Source organism: Hipposideros armiger, unplaced genomic scaffold (genome assembly GCF_001890085.2).
Source record: "Hipposideros armiger isolate ML-2016 unplaced genomic scaffold, ASM189008v1 scaffold_191, whole genome shotgun sequence".
Taxonomy (NCBI): domain Eukaryota; kingdom Metazoa; phylum Chordata; class Mammalia; order Chiroptera; family Hipposideridae; genus Hipposideros; species Hipposideros armiger.
The window spans coordinates 1,348,643-1,367,807 of record NW_017731541.1 but is presented as its reverse complement, the minus strand read 5'-3'; the positions used below and the strand labels follow the sequence as shown (position 1 = coordinate 1,367,807).

At 52.2% G+C, this 19,165-nt stretch overlaps 2 protein-coding genes across 3 annotated transcripts in view; both read left to right on the top strand.

The window, feature by feature from the left end:
- Window positions 1-17,792, top strand: part of DDC (dopa decarboxylase) — a 49,466-nt gene extending 31,674 nt beyond the window's left edge. For both annotated transcript variants that reach the window (XM_019653014.1, XM_019653015.1), the window contains 8 exons: window positions 1,832-1,926; window positions 5,067-5,134; window positions 8,185-8,261; window positions 11,013-11,032; window positions 12,053-12,151; window positions 14,310-14,411; window positions 15,485-15,688; window positions 17,781-17,792. In XM_019653014.1, coding sequence (XP_019508559.1) covers window positions 1,832-1,926; window positions 5,067-5,134; window positions 8,185-8,261; window positions 11,013-11,032; window positions 12,053-12,151; window positions 14,310-14,411; window positions 15,485-15,685 — 662 coding nt within the window. In that variant the 3' untranslated portion in view covers window positions 15,686-15,688; window positions 17,781-17,792. The remainder of the gene's footprint in view (window positions 1-1,831; window positions 1,927-5,066; window positions 5,135-8,184; window positions 8,262-11,012; window positions 11,033-12,052; window positions 12,152-14,309; window positions 14,412-15,484; window positions 15,689-17,780) is intronic.
- A 1,145-nt stretch (window positions 17,793-18,937) lies between these two features.
- ZPBP (zona pellucida binding protein) overlaps window positions 18,938-19,165 on the top strand; it is a 314,051-nt gene continuing 313,823 nt past the window's right edge. Inside the window, exon 1 of the mRNA XM_019652971.1 lies at window positions 18,938-18,968. Coding sequence (XP_019508516.1) covers window positions 18,938-18,968 — 31 coding nt within the window. The remainder of the gene's footprint in view (window positions 18,969-19,165) is intronic.

Genomic DNA, 19,165 nt, shown 5'->3' with positions numbered 1-19,165 from the left:
GCCAAACCCTTTTTTTTATTTGCAATAACACAAACCCCATTAGCTTGAACTCCACATATCAGAATTTGGACTAATTGGACAAGAGCAGCGCTTAGCTTTACCACCACACTATTTATTAAAAAAACCAAACAGCTGTTCTGGCAATAGAAAGTGACGTAGTGTAAGGCTAGCTGCCACGCTGAGGAGAAGAGCTTGCTCTCCAAACCCCAGCACGCCCCCGCCCAAGGGCCTGCATACACAGCACGTGAGGTCATCCGCCCTTGAAGTAAGTCTTCCATCATCCTTTTTAGCCTTTTGAAATGACTGAATGTAGTTAAGCAAATTACTTAAATTGATTAAGCAAATCAATACCCAAACCCTGGGTTTCTCCAAGGAGAGTCTGCGCTTCACCCCGCCTCCTCCCCCACCCACGGCACCTAGGTTTTCTCCTAGAGGCGGGAATTCAGTGATTTTGAAAGGCGAACACTGACGATGAAACTGTTTGAGAGTTAGGCCTGGGACGGGTTTCTGTACCTTTGCTCGGTGGGGCACCGGCTCCTGAAATCCTGTTGCTCTGTCCTTGGACATGGTACTCCAGATGGAGCTAAGCGTGCAAAGGCCTGGGTGTCTCCGGAGCTGGTCGGGCCCTCAGGCCGCACTGTGGCTTGTGCAGGTCTCAGGGGAATCCCTGGGCACTGGCTCACCAGTGACCTGTATGGCCCCAGCACGTTTCTCCCCTCTCCTAACCGGGGATCCGCTGTGGTCCACACTTGGGGTGTGGACCCCCTTCTCCAGGGCCGTGGGTGACAGCGTGGGGCACAGCCTTGGTCACAGACGAGCCGTGGTGCAGCCCAGACCCACCGCTCAAAGCTGTGCGCCTTCTCTTCTGCGTCCCTTCCGTAAAGTGGACAGGAAAATGATGCTTGCGAAATGATGATGTCTCCCTCACGTGATTCTTTAGAGGATGAGTTAATGCGCAGAAGATGGGCGAGACAGAGGCAGAGTGTGTCACTGGGGCTGCGAGGAAGCTGGGGCCAAGTGGCTGTGGGTATGCACTGTCCCCTCACCCGGGCTCTTGCTCTGCCATTTATGACCTGTGGCTTCTGGAAGAGCAGCTGGCTGAGAGCACCCGCCATGGCCAGGGCTGGGGGAAGGGACAGGACTGGTCCTCTCAGGACAGTGGTCATGGAGTTGGCATCATCAGTCACCCGGGCCAAGCAGCTGGGCATCCCTTCTGACTCAGATGTCAGGCTGAGAGCTGGACATCCTGGACAGGGGCCAGCTGATGTAACCCTGGGAGCTATCGGGTTTAGAGGACTGAGGTCTTCACAGGACAGAGCCCACATGGCCCCGTAGTCCCCCGAGCCCCAGCACTGGCCACCCACTTGACTAGGGAGATGGCAGTCAGCGGAAGGCACCTGGCCTCCATGGCCTGCTGGGGGCACCCGGTCCGTCTTCTGCTTCCTGGGTCTGGGGACCGTGGGCAGAGCTAGATCTGTGATGTTTGGTGCCAACCGCAGAGGCCGCTCTGGGGCGCGCTGGTCTCAGGGCTACGCTGAACGTGAGGGTCAGCCTGGAGGACAAGGGGCACAATTGCTGCCATTGTCCCTGTCTTTCCACGTGTGCACTGAGCACCTGGTCTGTGCCAGGCGCCGCCCAGGCCAGCAGCAATGGCCCCTGCCTCAGCTACGTTGCCTTCAAGGCGAAGAGTCTTAGGGATCCGGAGACCAGGCGAACAGATGCTGAGGGTGGACTGCAGCAGGAAGGACTCTGGGACGGGCATGGCCAGTTGCCAGACCCCACGCGAAGAGGGCATCCGTGGAAGGACTCACAGGTCGCTTCTGTCCTTCAGGTAACAAGGAGGCCATGTGGCTGCACATCGATGCTGCCTACGCGGGCAGCGCCTTCATCTGCCCTGAGTTCCGGCCCCTTCTGAATGGAGTGGAGGTGGGTGTGCTCTTTAACAGGATCCCCTTTTCAAAAGCGCTATGTGGCCATTGGCTTCTCCTCGTAAGGATGTGACATTCAGTTTTTCAGCACATTATTTTCTAACCAATTCCAGTGATTTTGGGGGGTTACCTTCCTTATGACAGGAGTGAGAACCTCCCCGATGGGCAGCCTATCTTTCTGCCACACACCAGGCATCCACAGCTATTTTTCAGTCTGCACAAATCCTGCAGAGCTGTCTCAGTAGGAGAGGTTTTCACTCAGAAAGCTGTGGGAAAACATTGAGGAACAAAGTAAAACCTTAACGGGTGTCAGATCATGGAGGAATTTAAAATACCAACCCGCGATTCCATTTGGTCTCGTTCAATTCAGCAGCCATGTTCTGACCAATAGTGAATGAGGAGCTAGCAATGCATTGGAACGCCCTGTGCCATTTTCAGAACTTGTAAAATTGTGGCCTGGAATGCCAACTAAAAAACATCTGATGTTTTTGAAGAATAGCCAACAAAATTATGAACCAGTGCTCAGCCCCTCCCCAGGGCTGCGCGCGTAACGTGGTGCATGCACACAGCGTGGAGGCAGGACCTTGTAGACGTGTCTTGGATTCCCACAGGCTTTCATTGTTGGCAGCAGCTCACAGGGCTGGAAGGTCCTCCCTGCAGGAACTCAGATGTAAAGGCAATAAAGGGTGCATTTGGCAGCGACTTTGGCAGTGTGTCTGGGAAGGAGATATGTCAGAGGAGCCCCAGCAGCTGCTTTGTGCTCTGAGGCAGCGGCTCCGTGAGGCCTTGTCATGCATGGTGCAGGGATTAAGGGTGTGGTCTCTGGCGCTAGACCACGGTTTGGATGCCAGCTTTACTCTAGGATTCGCTGCATCCCCTTGGGCAGGTTAGGTATCCTCTCCACACCTCAGAAGATGGATTTAGTTGATGCCTCCTTCTAGGGCAGTGGTTCTCAACCTGTGGGTCGTGACCCCTTTGGGGGTTGAACGACCCTTTCACAGGGGTTGCCTAAGACCATCGGAAAACAAAAAGATACTTACATTACGATTTATAACAGTAGCAAAATTACAGTTACAGAGCAGCAACGAAAATAATTTCATGGTTGGGGGTCACCACAACATGAGGAACTGTATTAAGGGGTCGTGGCATTAGGAAGGTTGAGAACCGCTGTTCTAGGGGCTATTGTTAGGATCAGAGGAGTTAATCATATTTAAAGGGCTCCAAAACAGCATCTGGCACACAGTAAGCACTGTACATAAATTCGATGCTGTTATCATTTTTCACCATGGTCTGGAGAGACCGTCCCTCAAAACCTGTCTCCACTCTCCTGTCACCAATCCGTTTTCTAATTAAGGATTTGGAGCTCGTAATGCCGTAATACCGGGAACGTGAGGGTCCAAGCTGTAGAATACAAACGTCTGCATCTCTGAAAAGAACAAGGCCCTTAGTGCTAATGACTAAGTGGCATTCTGGTGTATGTCTCCAACACACGCATTCATTTGTTCCCTCATTCATTCAATAAGGACTTATTGATCACTGAATGCATGCCGGGGCTTAGATCAATCCTCGAGGTGTAAATGGAGCTTGCAAAGCCCCTGTGAATATCAGGGGATAGGTGAGAGGCTCTGCTAAGGGTGTACTGACACCCACCCTCTGTAGCTCACTGCTGATTGCTGGGTTTGTGGGTGTTTGGTGCTGGGAAAGGAAGAACGCTGTATGCCGGATAAATACCTTTATAATGGGGATGGTACCATCACTAGGAGTGTCTTTTCCTGCAGCTCAAGAGAAGGGCGAGGTGTTCCTGGGGGTCTGTGAGCCCCTCCTAGGCGTGGTCCTTTCTAAGGGTCAGGTTTAGGGTTTCCGACCTTTTCCTGCTACCCCCCTTTTTTCTTTCCCATGAACTTGAGGTTTCCCCTGTCCCGGGGGTGCCTCCTTGTCAGACCACCACAGCGGGGGATGGGGGATGGGGTAGCGGGATCCTATCAGCAGCAGACAGGATTTCATGCCTGATAATGAGGTTTCCATCTTCCTCCATGATTGCGACTCCTTCCTGTGTAGGGAGGGCCTCGCAGCTCAGCTGCTCAGATAAGGGGCTGCAATATCCTGCCCACCGCCCTGCCCTGCAGATAAGGGCCTTCTCTCTGTCAGCAGGAGGAAAATATCGCAGTTGGGAAATGAAAGAAGTTTAAACAGGTCAGCCCCCAGGAGCAAGCTAATAAAATTCTGGGCAAACAAAGCGTTCCTTTCACCTTTTGTTTCCTTTTATCAACAAATGAAACTCCTTGTAATTTCCTGTCTCTTCCTCAAAATTACCTTTATTGAAGCCTGGAAGGAAATTAATCTTCATCCCCAGAGTCGGCTGACATGCAAGGTTGTTACCAGCTGACCACCTGGCCCCTGGCCCCTCAGTGCCTCCTCAGGGCTCACCCCTAGAACTAATGGAAAGGAGGTATCCCAGAGCCCTGGGGAGATTTCCAGGTTTCCCATTAGGGCCTGGTGTGGCCACTGCCTTTATTTCTGCTTCAACTATGGATTCTGCCTGGTGGCCATGTCCCTGGCCCTCTAGGTGGACCCAGGTCCTATTCATCAGTCAGAGGACAAATGAGGACACGCATTTTGAAAACTGTACAAATTCAGCACTTATGACACCTTAGTGAAAGCACAGAGTGGCCCTGCTTGGCCACTTGATGCTTGAAATATCTTGTTTTCTGCTTGGAAATCGGCAGCACCTAAAACTGGTGAGTGATCCTAGAGGCAGTTGTTTGCAGGGGTCACCCACTGGGGACGCGAACCCCCATCTCTGACCCAAAGCTCCCCTCCGCCGACTGTTCTCCAGCCCCAAACCAGGTCAGCGTCTGCTTCCTGTTTCATGGGGTGATTTGTTGGTCCCACTTGAAAATGAATGAAGAGGTTCAGATGGGTCAGGCGGCTGCCCCAGCGAGTCCTGGAGCCCAGACCTTCCCCCTTGTCCCCACGTCTCCAGCCCCACGGGTGCAGTCACTGCACGTCCCGTCTGCATAGCCTGCTGTGTCCCTTGAAATGACACACTGATAATTGTCAAGTATGGCGTTTTGCCTTATCACTGTGACACATTCATAACTAACATGTCTTGTTTTTGTTTTGATTTTTCCTTGGCAGTTTGCAGATTCCTTTAACTTTAATCCTCATAAATGGCTTTTGGTGAATTTTGACTGTTCTGCCATGTGGTGAGTTTCTCTGTTCATTAGTCTTGAGAACGGCGTCTTGTGTGAGAGAAGCCGGCAGGTGGGGGTGCCAGGCGACGGGGCGGGGGGCACAAGCAGCTGCTGCCCACTGCGTGCTCCATCCTAACCCCTGGATGGGACCCCCGCCCTGATTGTACGCTGCGACCTACTGGGACCTACAGGTGCCAGACATGGGCACACGTGAGCACCAGGCCCCGGGAGCACACAGCACATTTGCTCACCAAATGCTTCTGGTTTGAAGAAACACTATGACAAGGTAAATTCCAGCACTGGATGCTATAAGGAGGTGACATACACGAGTGTCGGGCTGCTGGAGGGAAGGGCCTTCAGCCGCTGCTGAAACGGGTGCACACCGTCCTTGAGGCCAGGGATAGCCCGAGCCTGCCGTTTCCCGTAGCAGTGGGCTGGCATCTGAATTTTACATTTGAAATCATGTCTGCTCTTAGGTAGCACTCTGCTTCCTCGTTTATCCTCTCCTTCAGTCCCATCACAGCTCCACTGGCACAGGATCTGATGTCCCGACATTAAGGGGGTGGGGGTGGGACGCCTGGGGCCCTGAGGGGTTTAACCCTCCAGGGGGCACACAACCCACACCACAGCCACAGGTCTGTGCTGAATAGCAAAAGGGGCGAAATTTTAAAACCTAGGACTGAGGGAAAGGAGTCAGATAGAATTACATCTCTCACAGGATGGAGGTAAAGAACACGCGTGTGCAAAGCAACACACGTTTTTGTAAATGAAACGGCGCACATAGAACATGTCGGATTGTTACCCTGGACACAGGAGAAACTGGACACTGAGAGCTGGGGTTGGTGTGAATGAGGCAGAGTCAGGCCCCGGTTTTGTTTCGCTTTTGTCCAAGCGGTCGCTGACTCCACAGTCTTTCTGAATGCTGAAACTAGTCCTGGCTCTTAGTCCCGGCGTGCACGGCCAGAGGCCACAGGTGTAAGCTGGACCACAGCGTCCCTCTCCTGTGTGCAGGCAGCCGCCCCTCTGCCTGTCCGAGCAGGGGGCCTGCTGAGCACTGCTGTCCAGGTGGGACAGCACCGCCCGCATGTCTGCGGAGAGGTAGGACAACAAATGGGACACAGCAGGAGGGCTGACAATTGTGATCATTCTGGGGTGGAGTCCACGGAAGCAGCAAGCCCGAATGGACGAGAACCCCATGGATGCACGGGTCAGAAGCTCACCAGTGTATTTTTGAGAGAAAATCGCAGAAAATTGCACAGAGAAGATGATGCCACTTACGTTTACACATCATATGTTTATGTTGTTTAGAAACAAGCGAAACAACACCACAGATTACTTAGGGATTTGTATAGGAAATTCAGTGGAACCCTGTGGGCGAGATAAACCCCAGTGCAGCCCTGTGACCTCATCTGCGGTGGTGACGGGAGGGACGCCCACGAATTGAACTGATTGTGCATGTTTTGCTCATAAGCAGCGAGGTGGATAAATGACCATTTGTACCTTTCTGCAAGGTTTTAACGCTGCATATTTTTTTAATTAAAAACAACCAGCTGGAAGGTCATACTGGCCTCAATGGGAAGGGCAGTTTGATCTTCATGACAAAGGGGAGAGTTCTGCTGAGAGATGTAAATCTTCCTGCCCCTTTGTCTCGCGCTGCCCCCCTCTGTGTAAGGCCGGGCACAGAGCTTTCCCAAGTACAGAGAGACCCAAAGGGAATCCCTCCAGGGGTCCTCATGCAGTGGCCACCATGCTACAAAGTTCCCGTGCACACCTACACCAGCGCGACCTGTCCCCTCTGTGGGTCAGAGTCCACACCACACAGCCCCTTAATGCCGCCTTTAACACTCGGTAGGAATAACACCGCACCTGCCTTTCAGAAGCAAACCCCGCCTCTTGCCCTGCTCCTCGCTGGCACCCCAGCCTGCACCCTGTCTCAGGCTTGCTGGCTTTCGTCCCCCAGGGACTCTCCCATCTTGAAGACTTGCTTTCAAGCCTGAGCTACTGTCAGACTGACGCTTCTTCTCTAGTCTGCCCCGAAGATACTATTTGCCACAAAATTGCCTTGAGATGGTGTCCACGCTGCCAAATGAGGCAGACAGGCCATTGTCACAAAGCTGGGCCTGGAAGGACAGAGAGGAGACACCATCCTGCTGGGTTTCTGCTCCCGACGCCAGCCCTCCAGCTCTCCACATGCCCTGGGGTCCTGACACTGCCCCCCGGAAGTGGGCACACCCCACCGTGGAGGGCTCAGCCAGACAAGACCCCCCACCCCCCAGACACCAGTGGCTACAAAACCCGGGTTCCCACTACCCCCTACTCTTTCAGATAATTTGCCAGAACAACACAGAACTCAGGAAAGAGCTTTACTTACGTTTACTGGTTTATTAGAAACAAGGCAAATGAACAGCCAAATGAAAGAGACGGTCAGGATGAGGGGTGGGGTGGGGAGGGGGCACAGAGCTCCCCCCACCCCCCAGCATATAGATGTGTTCGGCAACCCAACGCTCTCTGAACCCTGTCATTTTAGGGGGTTCTATGGACGTGTCATTACGTGGCATGACGGATCACCTCATTGGCCATTGGTGGTGAACTCAGCCTCCAGCCCCTTCCGCTCCCAGAGACAAGGGGAGGGGCTCAACCTTCCAGCCTTCTGGGCAGGACTTGGTTTTCCAGGCCACCAGCCCCTGTCCTGAAGCCGGGAGCCCGGGCCACCTGTCACCTCCTTGGCATATAAAAGATGCTCTTCTCCCTGCACAGATCCAGGGGGTTAGGAGCTGTGTGCTAGGAACCAGAGGCGAAGAGCAAATATTCATTCATTATTATACCGCCCTCCCCCCCTCCCCCAGGTGCTCAGAGCTCTGGAGACACACGCAGTGCTGCAGTGACCCCAGGGGTGGTGAGAGCACAGCCGAGGGGCATGCGTGCAGAGCGGGGTCCCGGGAAGGGGCCCTGAAGCCAGGGTGCCTGAGCAGGGCCAGGTGGAAGGAGGGACAGGCGGCCAGGGCGTGGGGTCCCTCTGAAGTGTCTCCTCACGAAGCCCATCATCTGTTCTCTACAAACAGGGTGAAAAAGAGAGCAGACCTCACGGGGGCCTTTAAACTGGACCCGCTCTACCTGAAGCACAGCCACCAGGATTCAGGTAAGGGGGGCCCTTGCGTTCAGAGCTGCATTTGAAGCACCTAGAAGCCAGAGGCGAAGGTTCCGGCCCACAGAGGCATCCCCGCGGGCGCTGGGTGTGGGCTCAGGAAGGGCTGCCTCCTGAGGGAGGGCCGGTCCCGAGCCTCGGGCTCCGTCGTCCAGACGTGCTCATTGCCAGAGCGGGGAGCCGACAGGCCCCGAGGCGCACAGCACAGCTTCCAACAAGATGTGGACACCTCCCAAAACAATGACTGCCCCAGTGACCGTGACACGTGCGTCCACTTATGCCAGTGCCAGCCGGGGAAGAAAGGAAACCAGGAGCGTTGGGTGGGGGTGGGGGGTGAAGACAAAACTGGATAAGGCACACAAATGCCACCCTAGCGATCTGGCCTGGGGACCTGCCTTCTGTGCCTGGCACTGGTGGTGCCACAGTGACCAGGCCCAGCGCCCCCTAGGGGTGGGCAGAGAGGGGCATTAAGAAACCATTCTGCATGGCCCACGTGGCCCTGGTGGCCTGGCCCTGCCCGTCACCACACGCTGCAGCTCACCAGGTCTCAGCTAGGTGTCTCCTTCCTCTCATTACTGAGGTCCAGGACAAAAGTCTCCCTTTCAGGGACGTCTTCCCAGGCCTCTCTGTGTAAGCAGGCGCCCCCCTCTCAGCATCTCCATCTGTCACTTCACTCCGATGGCTCCTTTATGGCCTGTGACTCCAGCCACACACCTTCCCTCACTGGCCACCTCCTTACTGCCTTCTCTCCTACTGGCACCTAAGATCCTTGGGGGTGGTTGGGGTGGGGGCTGTCACCCCACAGCTCCCCACGAGAACAGTACCTGCCTGGACGGAGCGGGCAGCAACAGCGTGAGAGGTTAAGGTCACATCGCATCCCTACGTGTGTTCCGCATTTTTACGTACGGTGTCTCGTTGGATGCATTGCCACCCAGTGGTAGAACTGGGGCCAAAATAAATGGGACTTTTCTGTTTGTTAACAGAAAATTCTTTCACAACGCTGGTGACGGGGAAAAGTGGCCCCACTTGGTATATAGACTTTTCAGATAGATTCTTTCTTTATAAAAACTGTATGTTTAGGAAGCATGAGAGAGCAAATGGTGCGCCGGGAAGTTCCCATAACCCCACCCCCCAAATGCAGTCATGGTTACATTTGCTTGAATTTCTCACCCGTCCTCTCTTATGCGTTGTCTGGTTTCACTGTTTTTACTAGTTGCCACTTGCAAATTTAGAAGCTGCTCAGCCCGCAGATATGTTGTGTAGTTGTGAAGACTTATGGGGCACATTAAACGTATTAAGAAGTCCACCGTCATGGGGAGCTGCCAGCCGAGGGGCCTTGGCATGCTTTCTGGTGGCAGTGAACACTTGCGGGGACCTCCTAACTGAACCCGTCTTCAGCCCCCCATGGAGGGAGCAGCTTCACCGAGAGGCCGACTCCGTCTCATTAACCATGCGGTTTGGCTGGAGGGGCTACGCGTCTGAGCCCTTCCCTTAAAGCTTCCGTCGCACTGTCCAATGGTTTTCTACTGTGAAAGAGATGTCCTATCATTCTGCACTGTCCTTTACGTGGCCATTGAGCACCTGAGATGCGGCAAGTCTGACAGAACTCAATTTTTAACTTTATTTAATTTTAATGAAATATAGCCACATGTGGCTAGTGGCTATTGGGATGGTGCAGTGACATAAACCAAAAGGGAGGCCCACTCATTCTTCTTCATTCACGACGTCACCTGGGCTTTCGACACACCCTTTCTGAGTGCCGATTTCATGCCAACACACTTTTGGGTGCCGCGCATCCCTGTCAGGTCACTTCTGGTGACTGCTGTGGACGTTGGTATAACATCTCCCTTCCATGGGGTGTAAGGAAGAGGGGACGGGTTGGGAGCTGGCCGACTGTGTGACTTTGGGCTTCGTCTCAGGGTCCCTCATGGAGTAAGGAGGTTGGCCCTTGCAAAATGACCCTGCCGGCTGTCCCATCTCTGCCACTTTAGGACCCAAACTGAGGAGATGCCTGGTCTGCCCCGGCCAGACGGCAGTCAAGGAAGCACAATTAGCTGACCCTGGGTTTTCGTGTAAATACGGTGTACACCTGTCTGCACAGGGGCTCGAGAGCAGCCTATAAGGGTGATGGTGGATTGCGTCAGGTGGACAGCTTGTCCCAGCTGACCTCGTGAAGGCCGCTGTCCCCCTTCCAACCCCGCGATGGCTGCTTTAAGCAGGAGCGGAGACTGAACCGCCAACCAGCCGTTTTCATAGCCGCTGCGAAGCCCTTGCATCCAGGATAATGAAAATGACTCAGGGGCACTCACCGGTGCCTGCCCTGTGCCAGATACTGGACTGAGATCCGAGGATACGTAGACGCGCGCCCATCAAAAGTCTGAGTCTTTTTTATATTCTGATGGCTCTTTACATCGCACGTTCACCTTCCCACACGCAAATGAATGAATGAATGAATGAGGGCTTCCCTTGCCAATTCACTGCTAGAGGAGTCGTGGATTCTCATGCTCATGGAGATGCCGAGAGAAATGTATGGGGTCCCTTCATAATTCAGCATTTCCCGTTCGTGTTCGGGGCACCCTGCTCCCGGGGCTGCCCTTAAACCTCTGACCTTGAACGCCCAGCCCTCACTGGTCTTCCGCCTGGTTCAGGAGACAATGGACTGACCTTGAAGACGAGGATTGTTGGGCATGTTCTCAACCAGTGTGTGTCTAATGGCTCTTGTTTTCCTGTGTTTCTCTTTTCCAGGGCTTATCACTGACTACAGGGTAAGTGGGAGATGGTCTCGTGGAGCTCCAGGGCCCTGGCGATGCAAAATGTGATTGGGTACCACGTGCTGTCACGGCACCAGTTCCTGCTGCCTCCGCTTCCTTCATCTCACGATCAGGGTCCCACTAAGGGGGACACCATCTAACTGGGTCCTAACCAGGAAACCAGGCCAGGCAGTGGGCAGGTCACTGAGCCGCCACCCACAGGTCTCGGGTCGGCAGGAAATGGTCCCGCCAAAGAGGGGCAGGGACTCCGCACCCAGGCTCCTCCGAGGAGAACTTTACATCATGCTGCCCCTCTGTCCTGCACTGTTGCTGGGAGCCAGGAGCCCGCAGCCCGGGCAGAGGGAGCACCAAGCCAGTCATAACAAGGGCAGTCCCTTCCCACCCCCTCGGCAGGCAGCCTCCTTCTCCGCCAGGAGGTGCTGCGCTGCTCTGGCAGCTTCCGGAGGTGAGCAAGGCCAGTCCCTCCCTCCCGGACCCCAGGCTGCAGAGGGAGACAGAGGCACAGACAGTCACACACGCTGTGATGACCATCCTGCACGCTGCTGTGAGCTGCTATCCTGAGACACACCTGAAGCAGCCTGCTCCCCTCTGAGGGCTGCTTCTGGCTGAAGGGCGATGTTCCAACCCCTCAGATAGATAGCGGGGGAGGGGTGGCCTCCCAGGTGTTTGCTGCTTCCAGGGCAAACAAGAGGAGTGATGAGTCACAGGAGACCGGCCCCTCCCTCCTCCTGGCCCCTCCCTCCTCCTGGCTCCTCCCTCCTCCTGGCCCCTCCCTCCTCCTGGCTCCTCCCTCATCCTGACCCCTCCCTCCTCCTGGCCCCGCCCTCCTCCTGGCCCCGCCCTCCTCCTGGCCCCTCCCTCCTCNTCCCTCCTCCTGGCCCCGCCCTCCTCCTGGCCCCGCCCTCCTCCTGGCCCCTCCCTCCTCATGGCCCCTCCCTCCTCCTGGCTCCTCCCTCCTCCTGGCTCCTCCCTCCTCCTGGCTCCTCACCTTGGGCTCTCTGTGTTCTGTTCCAGCACTGGCAGCTACCGCTGGGCCGCAGGTTCCGCTCTTTGAAGCTGTGGTTTGTTTTCAGGATATACGGAGTCACCGGGCTGCAGGCCTACATCCGCAAGGTGACTGGGTCTGCATTCCTTACCTGGGAAGCCTCATGGAGGTCTTAGGGGACTTTGGGAACGAGTTAAGGTGTCCTAATAAGCAAGTTTGTGACAAGGGGCAGTTTGAGCCGTGGCGATGGGGGTATAGATAAGGCGGTCAATGTACAAGTGTGGATCTTTCAAGACACGTCCATCAAGACTGCAGGTTACCGGGTCCAGGAGGCGGTCAAAGTGAAAACCCCATGTAGCTGGTATTTTAGCCACATCAGCAAGGTGAAGTCAGCAATGGCAAAAGGAAGCACACACTAGGCTTCTCTCCAAGAACCTTCCAGAAAGGAGAAGGCTCGCGTTGGGGTGGGGACGACTACCCCACCTGTCATCAGCCTGGTGGTTCCCAAACGTGCCCCAGCCAGCAGCAGGGACCTGACTGGCTCTCAGGGTGGGTCCCCGCTGTGACGGACACTCAAGTGTGAGAACTAGCCCTCTTCTCCCGGCCCCATCACCGTTTCTTTTGTGTTTTTTTTTTTTTTTAATAAACAATCGAGGAAGCTGAGGCCTGAATATGTGCTGGGACTTGCCCAAGGCCCACCCAGTTAACTGGCCGCAGAAGGCCGGCTGTCTCCAGCTGGGTGCCTCCCATCCTAACGTCCCTTCTCAGCCGTGGCCCCATCTGGATGCACAGAGGTCCTCAGCCTTCACAGAAATGGGGCACATCTGCAGTTTCCAACTCTGGTGATAGTGACATGGCCAGCCCTTCCTTTGAAGTCTGGCTCTAGGGCCCGGCGAGTGGCTCAGTTGGTTAAGAGCTCGCTCAAGAGTTTGAGCTCTGAGCAACAGCAGTTCAAGTCCAGCCCGAGCTGAGCAGCCGCTGAGCTGCCAACAGGTAGCAGGATGGCTCAGCTAAAAAATAAAAAAATAAAAAATAAATAAAAATAAGTCCTGTCTCTGAGGCTTAGCGTCTGGGCTGGTGGAATGTCTCCAGGCCCCTCCCATGTGACAGGCCCCATGGCCCACACCTGCCCCACAAGGCAGATGTGGGGCAACCAGAGACAGCAGAATCAACCGGGGGCAGCAGAATCTATGTGGGGAGAGGTGGAAGGGGGTGTGTGTGCGAGTTTGTGGGTAAGGGAGCCCATTTGAGACCATGTTCTCAAATATAATGAGGATTCAGCTTTTGCGGGGAGGGTACCCAATCCTGCCTGACTTGAACAGTAGGGGACATTCAAGCCTGCCCCAGGCAGCTCGCTGTGAGGCTGGTCCCCGCTGTGGAGAATCCCCTGCCAGCTCTCAGTCTTTGCTGCCCTCTAGTGGCACCAGGTTTATTATGCGCCTGGGAACCGCTCATATAACCCAGGTGCTCATAGTCCCAACCTCGCTGAGCCCCAGTAGTTAGGCTCAGGTGCTCCTGGAGCACCACCACTAACAGCAACTTGCTGAGCACCTGGGTTCAGAATAAGCAAGACGTACTCATACAGCTAGACCATGGAGAGCTCGCTCTCAGATCGTGTACTATCTGAATCAGTTTTTGAGCTCCATACACATCTAGAAGTCAAGTGAGGTGACATTATTCAGTGAGAGGAAGGCAGTTCTCGAATGGGACGGGGACCGACATAGTCTCATCTCTCAGTGATGGCAAAAGCTGTCAAGTAACAAACAGCCATAGCGACCGAGAAACTGAAGCTCTGGCACTGGGCAGCTGTGTGGGAGTACGGCCCCAGTTTCCTAATCTGTGAAATGGGTATACTCGTTGCCTCGCTGGTGAGGTGGGCTATGGTGAGGCTGGCACAGTGGAGAAGCATCAGCACTTGCCTAGCACAGAGGGGCTATTCAGCAGCTGCTAGCCACCATCTCTTTTCTACAATGCTCAAATGCCTCTTCGCAATATTTACTCTAAAATTATTTTTAAAAAATTGCTTTGGTGGGGTAAAAACAGTCCCCTGAGCAGAAGACGGTTGGTGTTTTTCTGAAGACACTACCCTTTTCCCCTGGTAACACTTTTTTTTTTTTCTCAACCTGTTTGGGAACAGCTGGTGAGTGGATGACATAAACACTTGAAGAAAACGGCTAAAAGCACACAAATGAATTACAGATGGGCAGTCTAACAAGCTTTTCTAGGTGGTTAGCTCTGAATTAAGTCGTGACGAGCCGCTCAGACGCATTTCCCTTCCTTTTCCAGCACGTCCAGCTGGCTCACGAGTTTGAGTCTTTAGTGAACCAGGACCCTCGCTTTGAAATCTGTGCGGAAGTCACTTTGGGGCTGATCTGCTTTCGGCTAAAGGTATGCTTCAGTCTATTTTACCTTCTTCATTTTTTTGAATGTGACAGAGGAGTATCACTTATTACCTCCATGCTCAAAAACTTGCATGAGGTCCCCAGGGAGGAGGGACTTCGGGTGCACTTTCCAGTCTGCCTTGTAGGCGTCCCAGGCTGACCCCACCTAACACACAGTCTCCTCTAGGCACTGTTCACGCGTCCTCAGCCATACCGGACACTCCTTGCTTGCTCACCTTCCCCTCCATCTGTCCATCTCGGCACAGGGCTTGGGCCAGTTTTGAGTATCCGCAGGTGTTCACCTGGGCAGAACTGGACTCTCCTTGTCCCACTGTCCTTCCTGCCCCTCGACTCTCAAGACAGAGCAAGGAAACAAAGAACACAATCTTGTGAGGGTCACCTGACCGAGGATGCAAGGCCCCAAGTCCAGCCCCTTCTGTGTGGACTGTACAGCGTACGGGGGATGGGGTCACTGCCTAGAAACAGAAGAAAGGCTGAGGGGAGGATGTGAAGAGTAATACGAACGGCCGCTGAGGAGGCAGCGCCCTGGCAGAAAGGATGGCTTCCCATGGTCTGTGTGATACAGCCTTCCATCCGGTCCAGACAGGGGGATGGTGGGGCTCTGGGCCCCCTGCCCCAGGCTGGGGGCTGCTCCCTACTGGAGGGGAGTCCACAGCAGTCCCTTGGTCCCACAGTTCACAGGCCAGTTCCCAGATTCTATACTGGCAACAAGTTGACTGTTACGCTTCATTTTGTATATTGTTGAGCATTTCCTCTATGTGTTCCAGTGAGACCCCTTCGCTGCTGCCATTAGAAACCCAGGTTTGCTGTTTAAGTTCATCAATTTATAGACACCATATCTAAGAATCTTTATTTTTTTTCTTAAAAAACATGGACCATGGAAGGGTCATCTTTTGACAGCACATTACACCCAGAAGCAATTGTCTTGTAGGGCAAGGCTGCAGTCTGTTTGGGCCACGGAGCTATTATTTCATTGAAGTTTTACCATTGTAAATGACCGGCGAGTGGTCAGGTGGCTTCTTTTGCTGACATGTGGTCCTGCTTTCTTGATCCGTTCAGGGTTCCAACAAACTGAATGAAGCTCTTCTGGAAAGAATAAACGGTGTCAAGAAAATCCACCTGGTCCCATGTCACCTCCGAGACAAGTTTGTGTTGCGCTTAGCCATCTGCTCCCGCGTTGTGGAGTCTGCCCACGTGCAGCTGGCCTGGGAGCACATCAGAGAGCTGGCAACGGACCTGCTGGCAGCAGGGATGGAGTAAAAGGTGAGTGGCTGTAGGTAAGCTAAGTCCTCACTACTAAGACCAGTTTCCTCCACGTAAAAAGAGGATGATGACACCATACCCTGACCAGCCTGGAGAGGCAGAAGGAACTAATAAGGGTCCTTTAGAACCTCGGACAGACTTTGACTTTGTATCTTTCTATGCGACTATCAATGGTGTATTTCTATAACTTCCCCTCAGGTTTCTCCTGTGTTCTTTGAGGCAACTTACTATCATAACGAGCTTATACATTAAACTGGCAAACTGTAGGTAAATGAAAATGAATGAAGACATTACAAAAGGGAATTTGACATGATGCGTGACTTGCTGTCAGGGGGAACCAAGTTCTCGATGGTTTAGCAGCGGTTCTCAACCTTCCTAAAGCCGTGACCCTTAATACAGTTCCTCATGTTGTGGTGACCCCCAACCATAAAATGATTTTCGTTGCTACTCTATAACTTTTTTGCTACTATAAAAATTTTGCTACTGTTATGAATCGTAATGTAAATATCTCTTTGTTTTCTGATGGTCTTAGGCGACCCCTGTGAAAGGGTCGTTCGACCCCCAAAGGGGTCGCGACCCACAGGTTGAGAAGCGCTGATTTAGAGGAAGGAAACATTTAGGATTCTGGGTTTCTTACAGCTGGGAAGGATTTACTGTGCATCAGTGAAAGAATCCCCAAGAAAGCTTGTGGTTACCTTGTAAGGAAAACACCTACACAGATTCAGCATTGGTGAGAGAGAGGGGATTTAAAACCATGTTGGAGCCACAGCAACTGTAAACGCTTTCTCATTAGATTATTTTAAGAACGTCAGTCCATTGGAGTTTGTCTACCTTCTTCGTTGCTTTACCTTTCTGGCCCATTTTAGGGGAGGCAGGTGGCACCTCTGTGACCATCTTGGTAGCTCCTACTTCTCTCTACTTCTCTGTCTCTGCTCTGGTTTCCCCATTGCCCATTTGTCGTAACTCTTGGGGGATGCAGAACCTACGTGTGTGATAAAATGATTTCACTGATGGCCTACAACTGTATCTTCTTTGCTCTTAATTTTAACTGTGAACACCTGAAATATTATAGCACACACACACAAAAAAAATCAAAAGTTAAAAATTGTATTTCATTTATGTGAGAGGCCTGCCCATGGCTCCTGGCCTGTCAGGTGGGTGGCTCAGTCAAGGCATGTCCTGAAGCACCAGATCCTTTTCCCAGCATGACAAGGACATTTCTGAGAGTCCACAGCTCGTGAGCTGAGTGGGACCACCCTGCCCAGAGCAAGTGCAAAGTCGTAACTAAAGCATCTCTGGAAGGTGCTGGGCAGAGGCTCAGATTGTCGTTATTCCATTGCTCTGAGATATGATGTGTGTGTGTGTGTGTGTGTGTGTGTGTGTGTGTGTGTGTGTGTGTGTGTGCAGGCGGGGGGGATAACTGCTATACAATATATATTGAAACAAAACAGAGCCATGTGAGGCAAACACTCCTGACGAGCGATTTTGCAACCCTACTCATATGTTCGCACGTATCGCATCAGGATGCATCATACCATGATCGTGTTCCCATGTGCCCACAACACACAGAGACTAGCGCTCTGAAAAATGACCAGAAACAAAGGCACATGTCTGACAGAAATGCCAGATACCGTGGAGTCATTATACTAGCTAGCACTTCGAAAGGTAAAAATAGGATTTAATTTTTTTAATGCTGGATATAATAGTAAATCACAATGCACTTATGCTGTTTTGACCAGATTAATTAGAGCAATGAAAATATTAATACCATGGGTTTACTTGTGTGTAGTTGAAGCTATCAGATCAAACCCATGTGATCATAGTTCTGACAGAAAGGAGGGGGAATTGTCCCTATGTTACAGAGCGTAGAAAAAAGAGCACAGGTTCCAGCTCATATTGTCAAATGTGTCAGAGAGGAGCTGGGTCAGCAATAAACACTCATTTCATCCAGTTCAAACGCTTTTACACTGCACATCATCTCACTGGAGAAATTGTATAGCCCCTCTGTGTTCAAATGAGAAGTATACAAAATTCTGATTCCTTAATTTTTTTTAATGTACTCATATGTTCATGTTATTTTTTTCCCCTGTAGGGATCAAAAGCTGAAAAGAAGTATGTCTGAAAACTGGAAGGAGAGGAAAATAAGCACCACCCTGGCTCCGTGGAACCAAGCCTGTAGGCGGCTCCATGTTTCTTTGTCCAGTTACCCAGACGCTTGTGATTATGTCTGTTCAGTCTCTCATCAAAGAATATTATTTGCTGTATGAAAACTTAATCCTAGTGGATATAGCTTTCATTCATTAGCCTGTGATTTTTGTTGATTAAAAAAAAAGTCATAGGTTTTCTTGCTCTTGAAGTTGTCATTGGTGGGAAAGGCTTATTGAACTATTTTTCAGGGCAGTCTCTGATTATGGGACTTGAGGTTATACCTGTGGTCTTTAAATTGTTCTGTCCCCTGGCACCGTGCTGAATAAACCATTTGAAATGCAATGTTAACTGTGTCTGGTGTGCACTCTGCTCTACAAACTGATGGTTGTGATATGGACTTATCCTTTCCAAAGAGCCAACAATATGACATCCTTGGATATTAGTTTATTCAACAAATGTTTCTTGAGTGCCTAGTATCTGTCAGGCACTGTTTTAGATACTTTAACAACATGCAAGTTTTACTTGGAGACGACTCCAACTTCTAAAGAAATAAATAGCAATATTAACGTGCATAGAAAGTAGAAACACCATCAAAAGTGTGGGCTAATTTTCAGTCATTTAGATGTCACATGTGTTAGTTGCGACTCAACACTCATTTTCTCCATCCCTGGCTCCTGAGAGACACTTTCTCAAGAAAAGATAAACACAGGGCCCGCTGGGCCCAGACAGGAGGACAGCTGCCAGGGCTTCCTGGGAAATGCCATCTTCCTTTTTCCAAGAGAGAAGTATTCAGGGGAACAGGTCCTTCCCCACTTTGGCCCCTTCTTCCAGCTTTAAATACGTTGTGTGAGGCTGTGTTCCTTGGATCGTGGGGGTCCTCTTGGAACAAAGGGGTGACAAGCCCAGAGAGGAAAATCCACTGGGGAGAAGATGGCAGAATGGAAAGATGGTCCTCATGACATCCTTAGGTCGTGTCATCAGACCTGGAGCTGCCAACCTGCAGACTTATGTGACATAACGACACTAATTAGCGCCTAGATCGCTATTAGTGGCTATTCTGTTACTTGGTCTGAAATCGCAGTTCACTAAACTAATCGAAATATGGTTCTGTTTTCTGAAGCCCAAGTCCAAAGTAATAGTGGAGTGCTTCTCAGTCTTCCACGGACGTGTCCCTCACGGGCTCAGGCGGGAAAAGGGCTGTGCTGGCTGTGGGGTGGATGTGAGCTGCGGCACTCAGAGCAGGTGTTCCAATTTCCTTATTCTGTCTTTAAAAAGCGCGTCGGCTTTGCACCCACTCTACACAAACCTCAGGCGGTAACAGGTACCTAC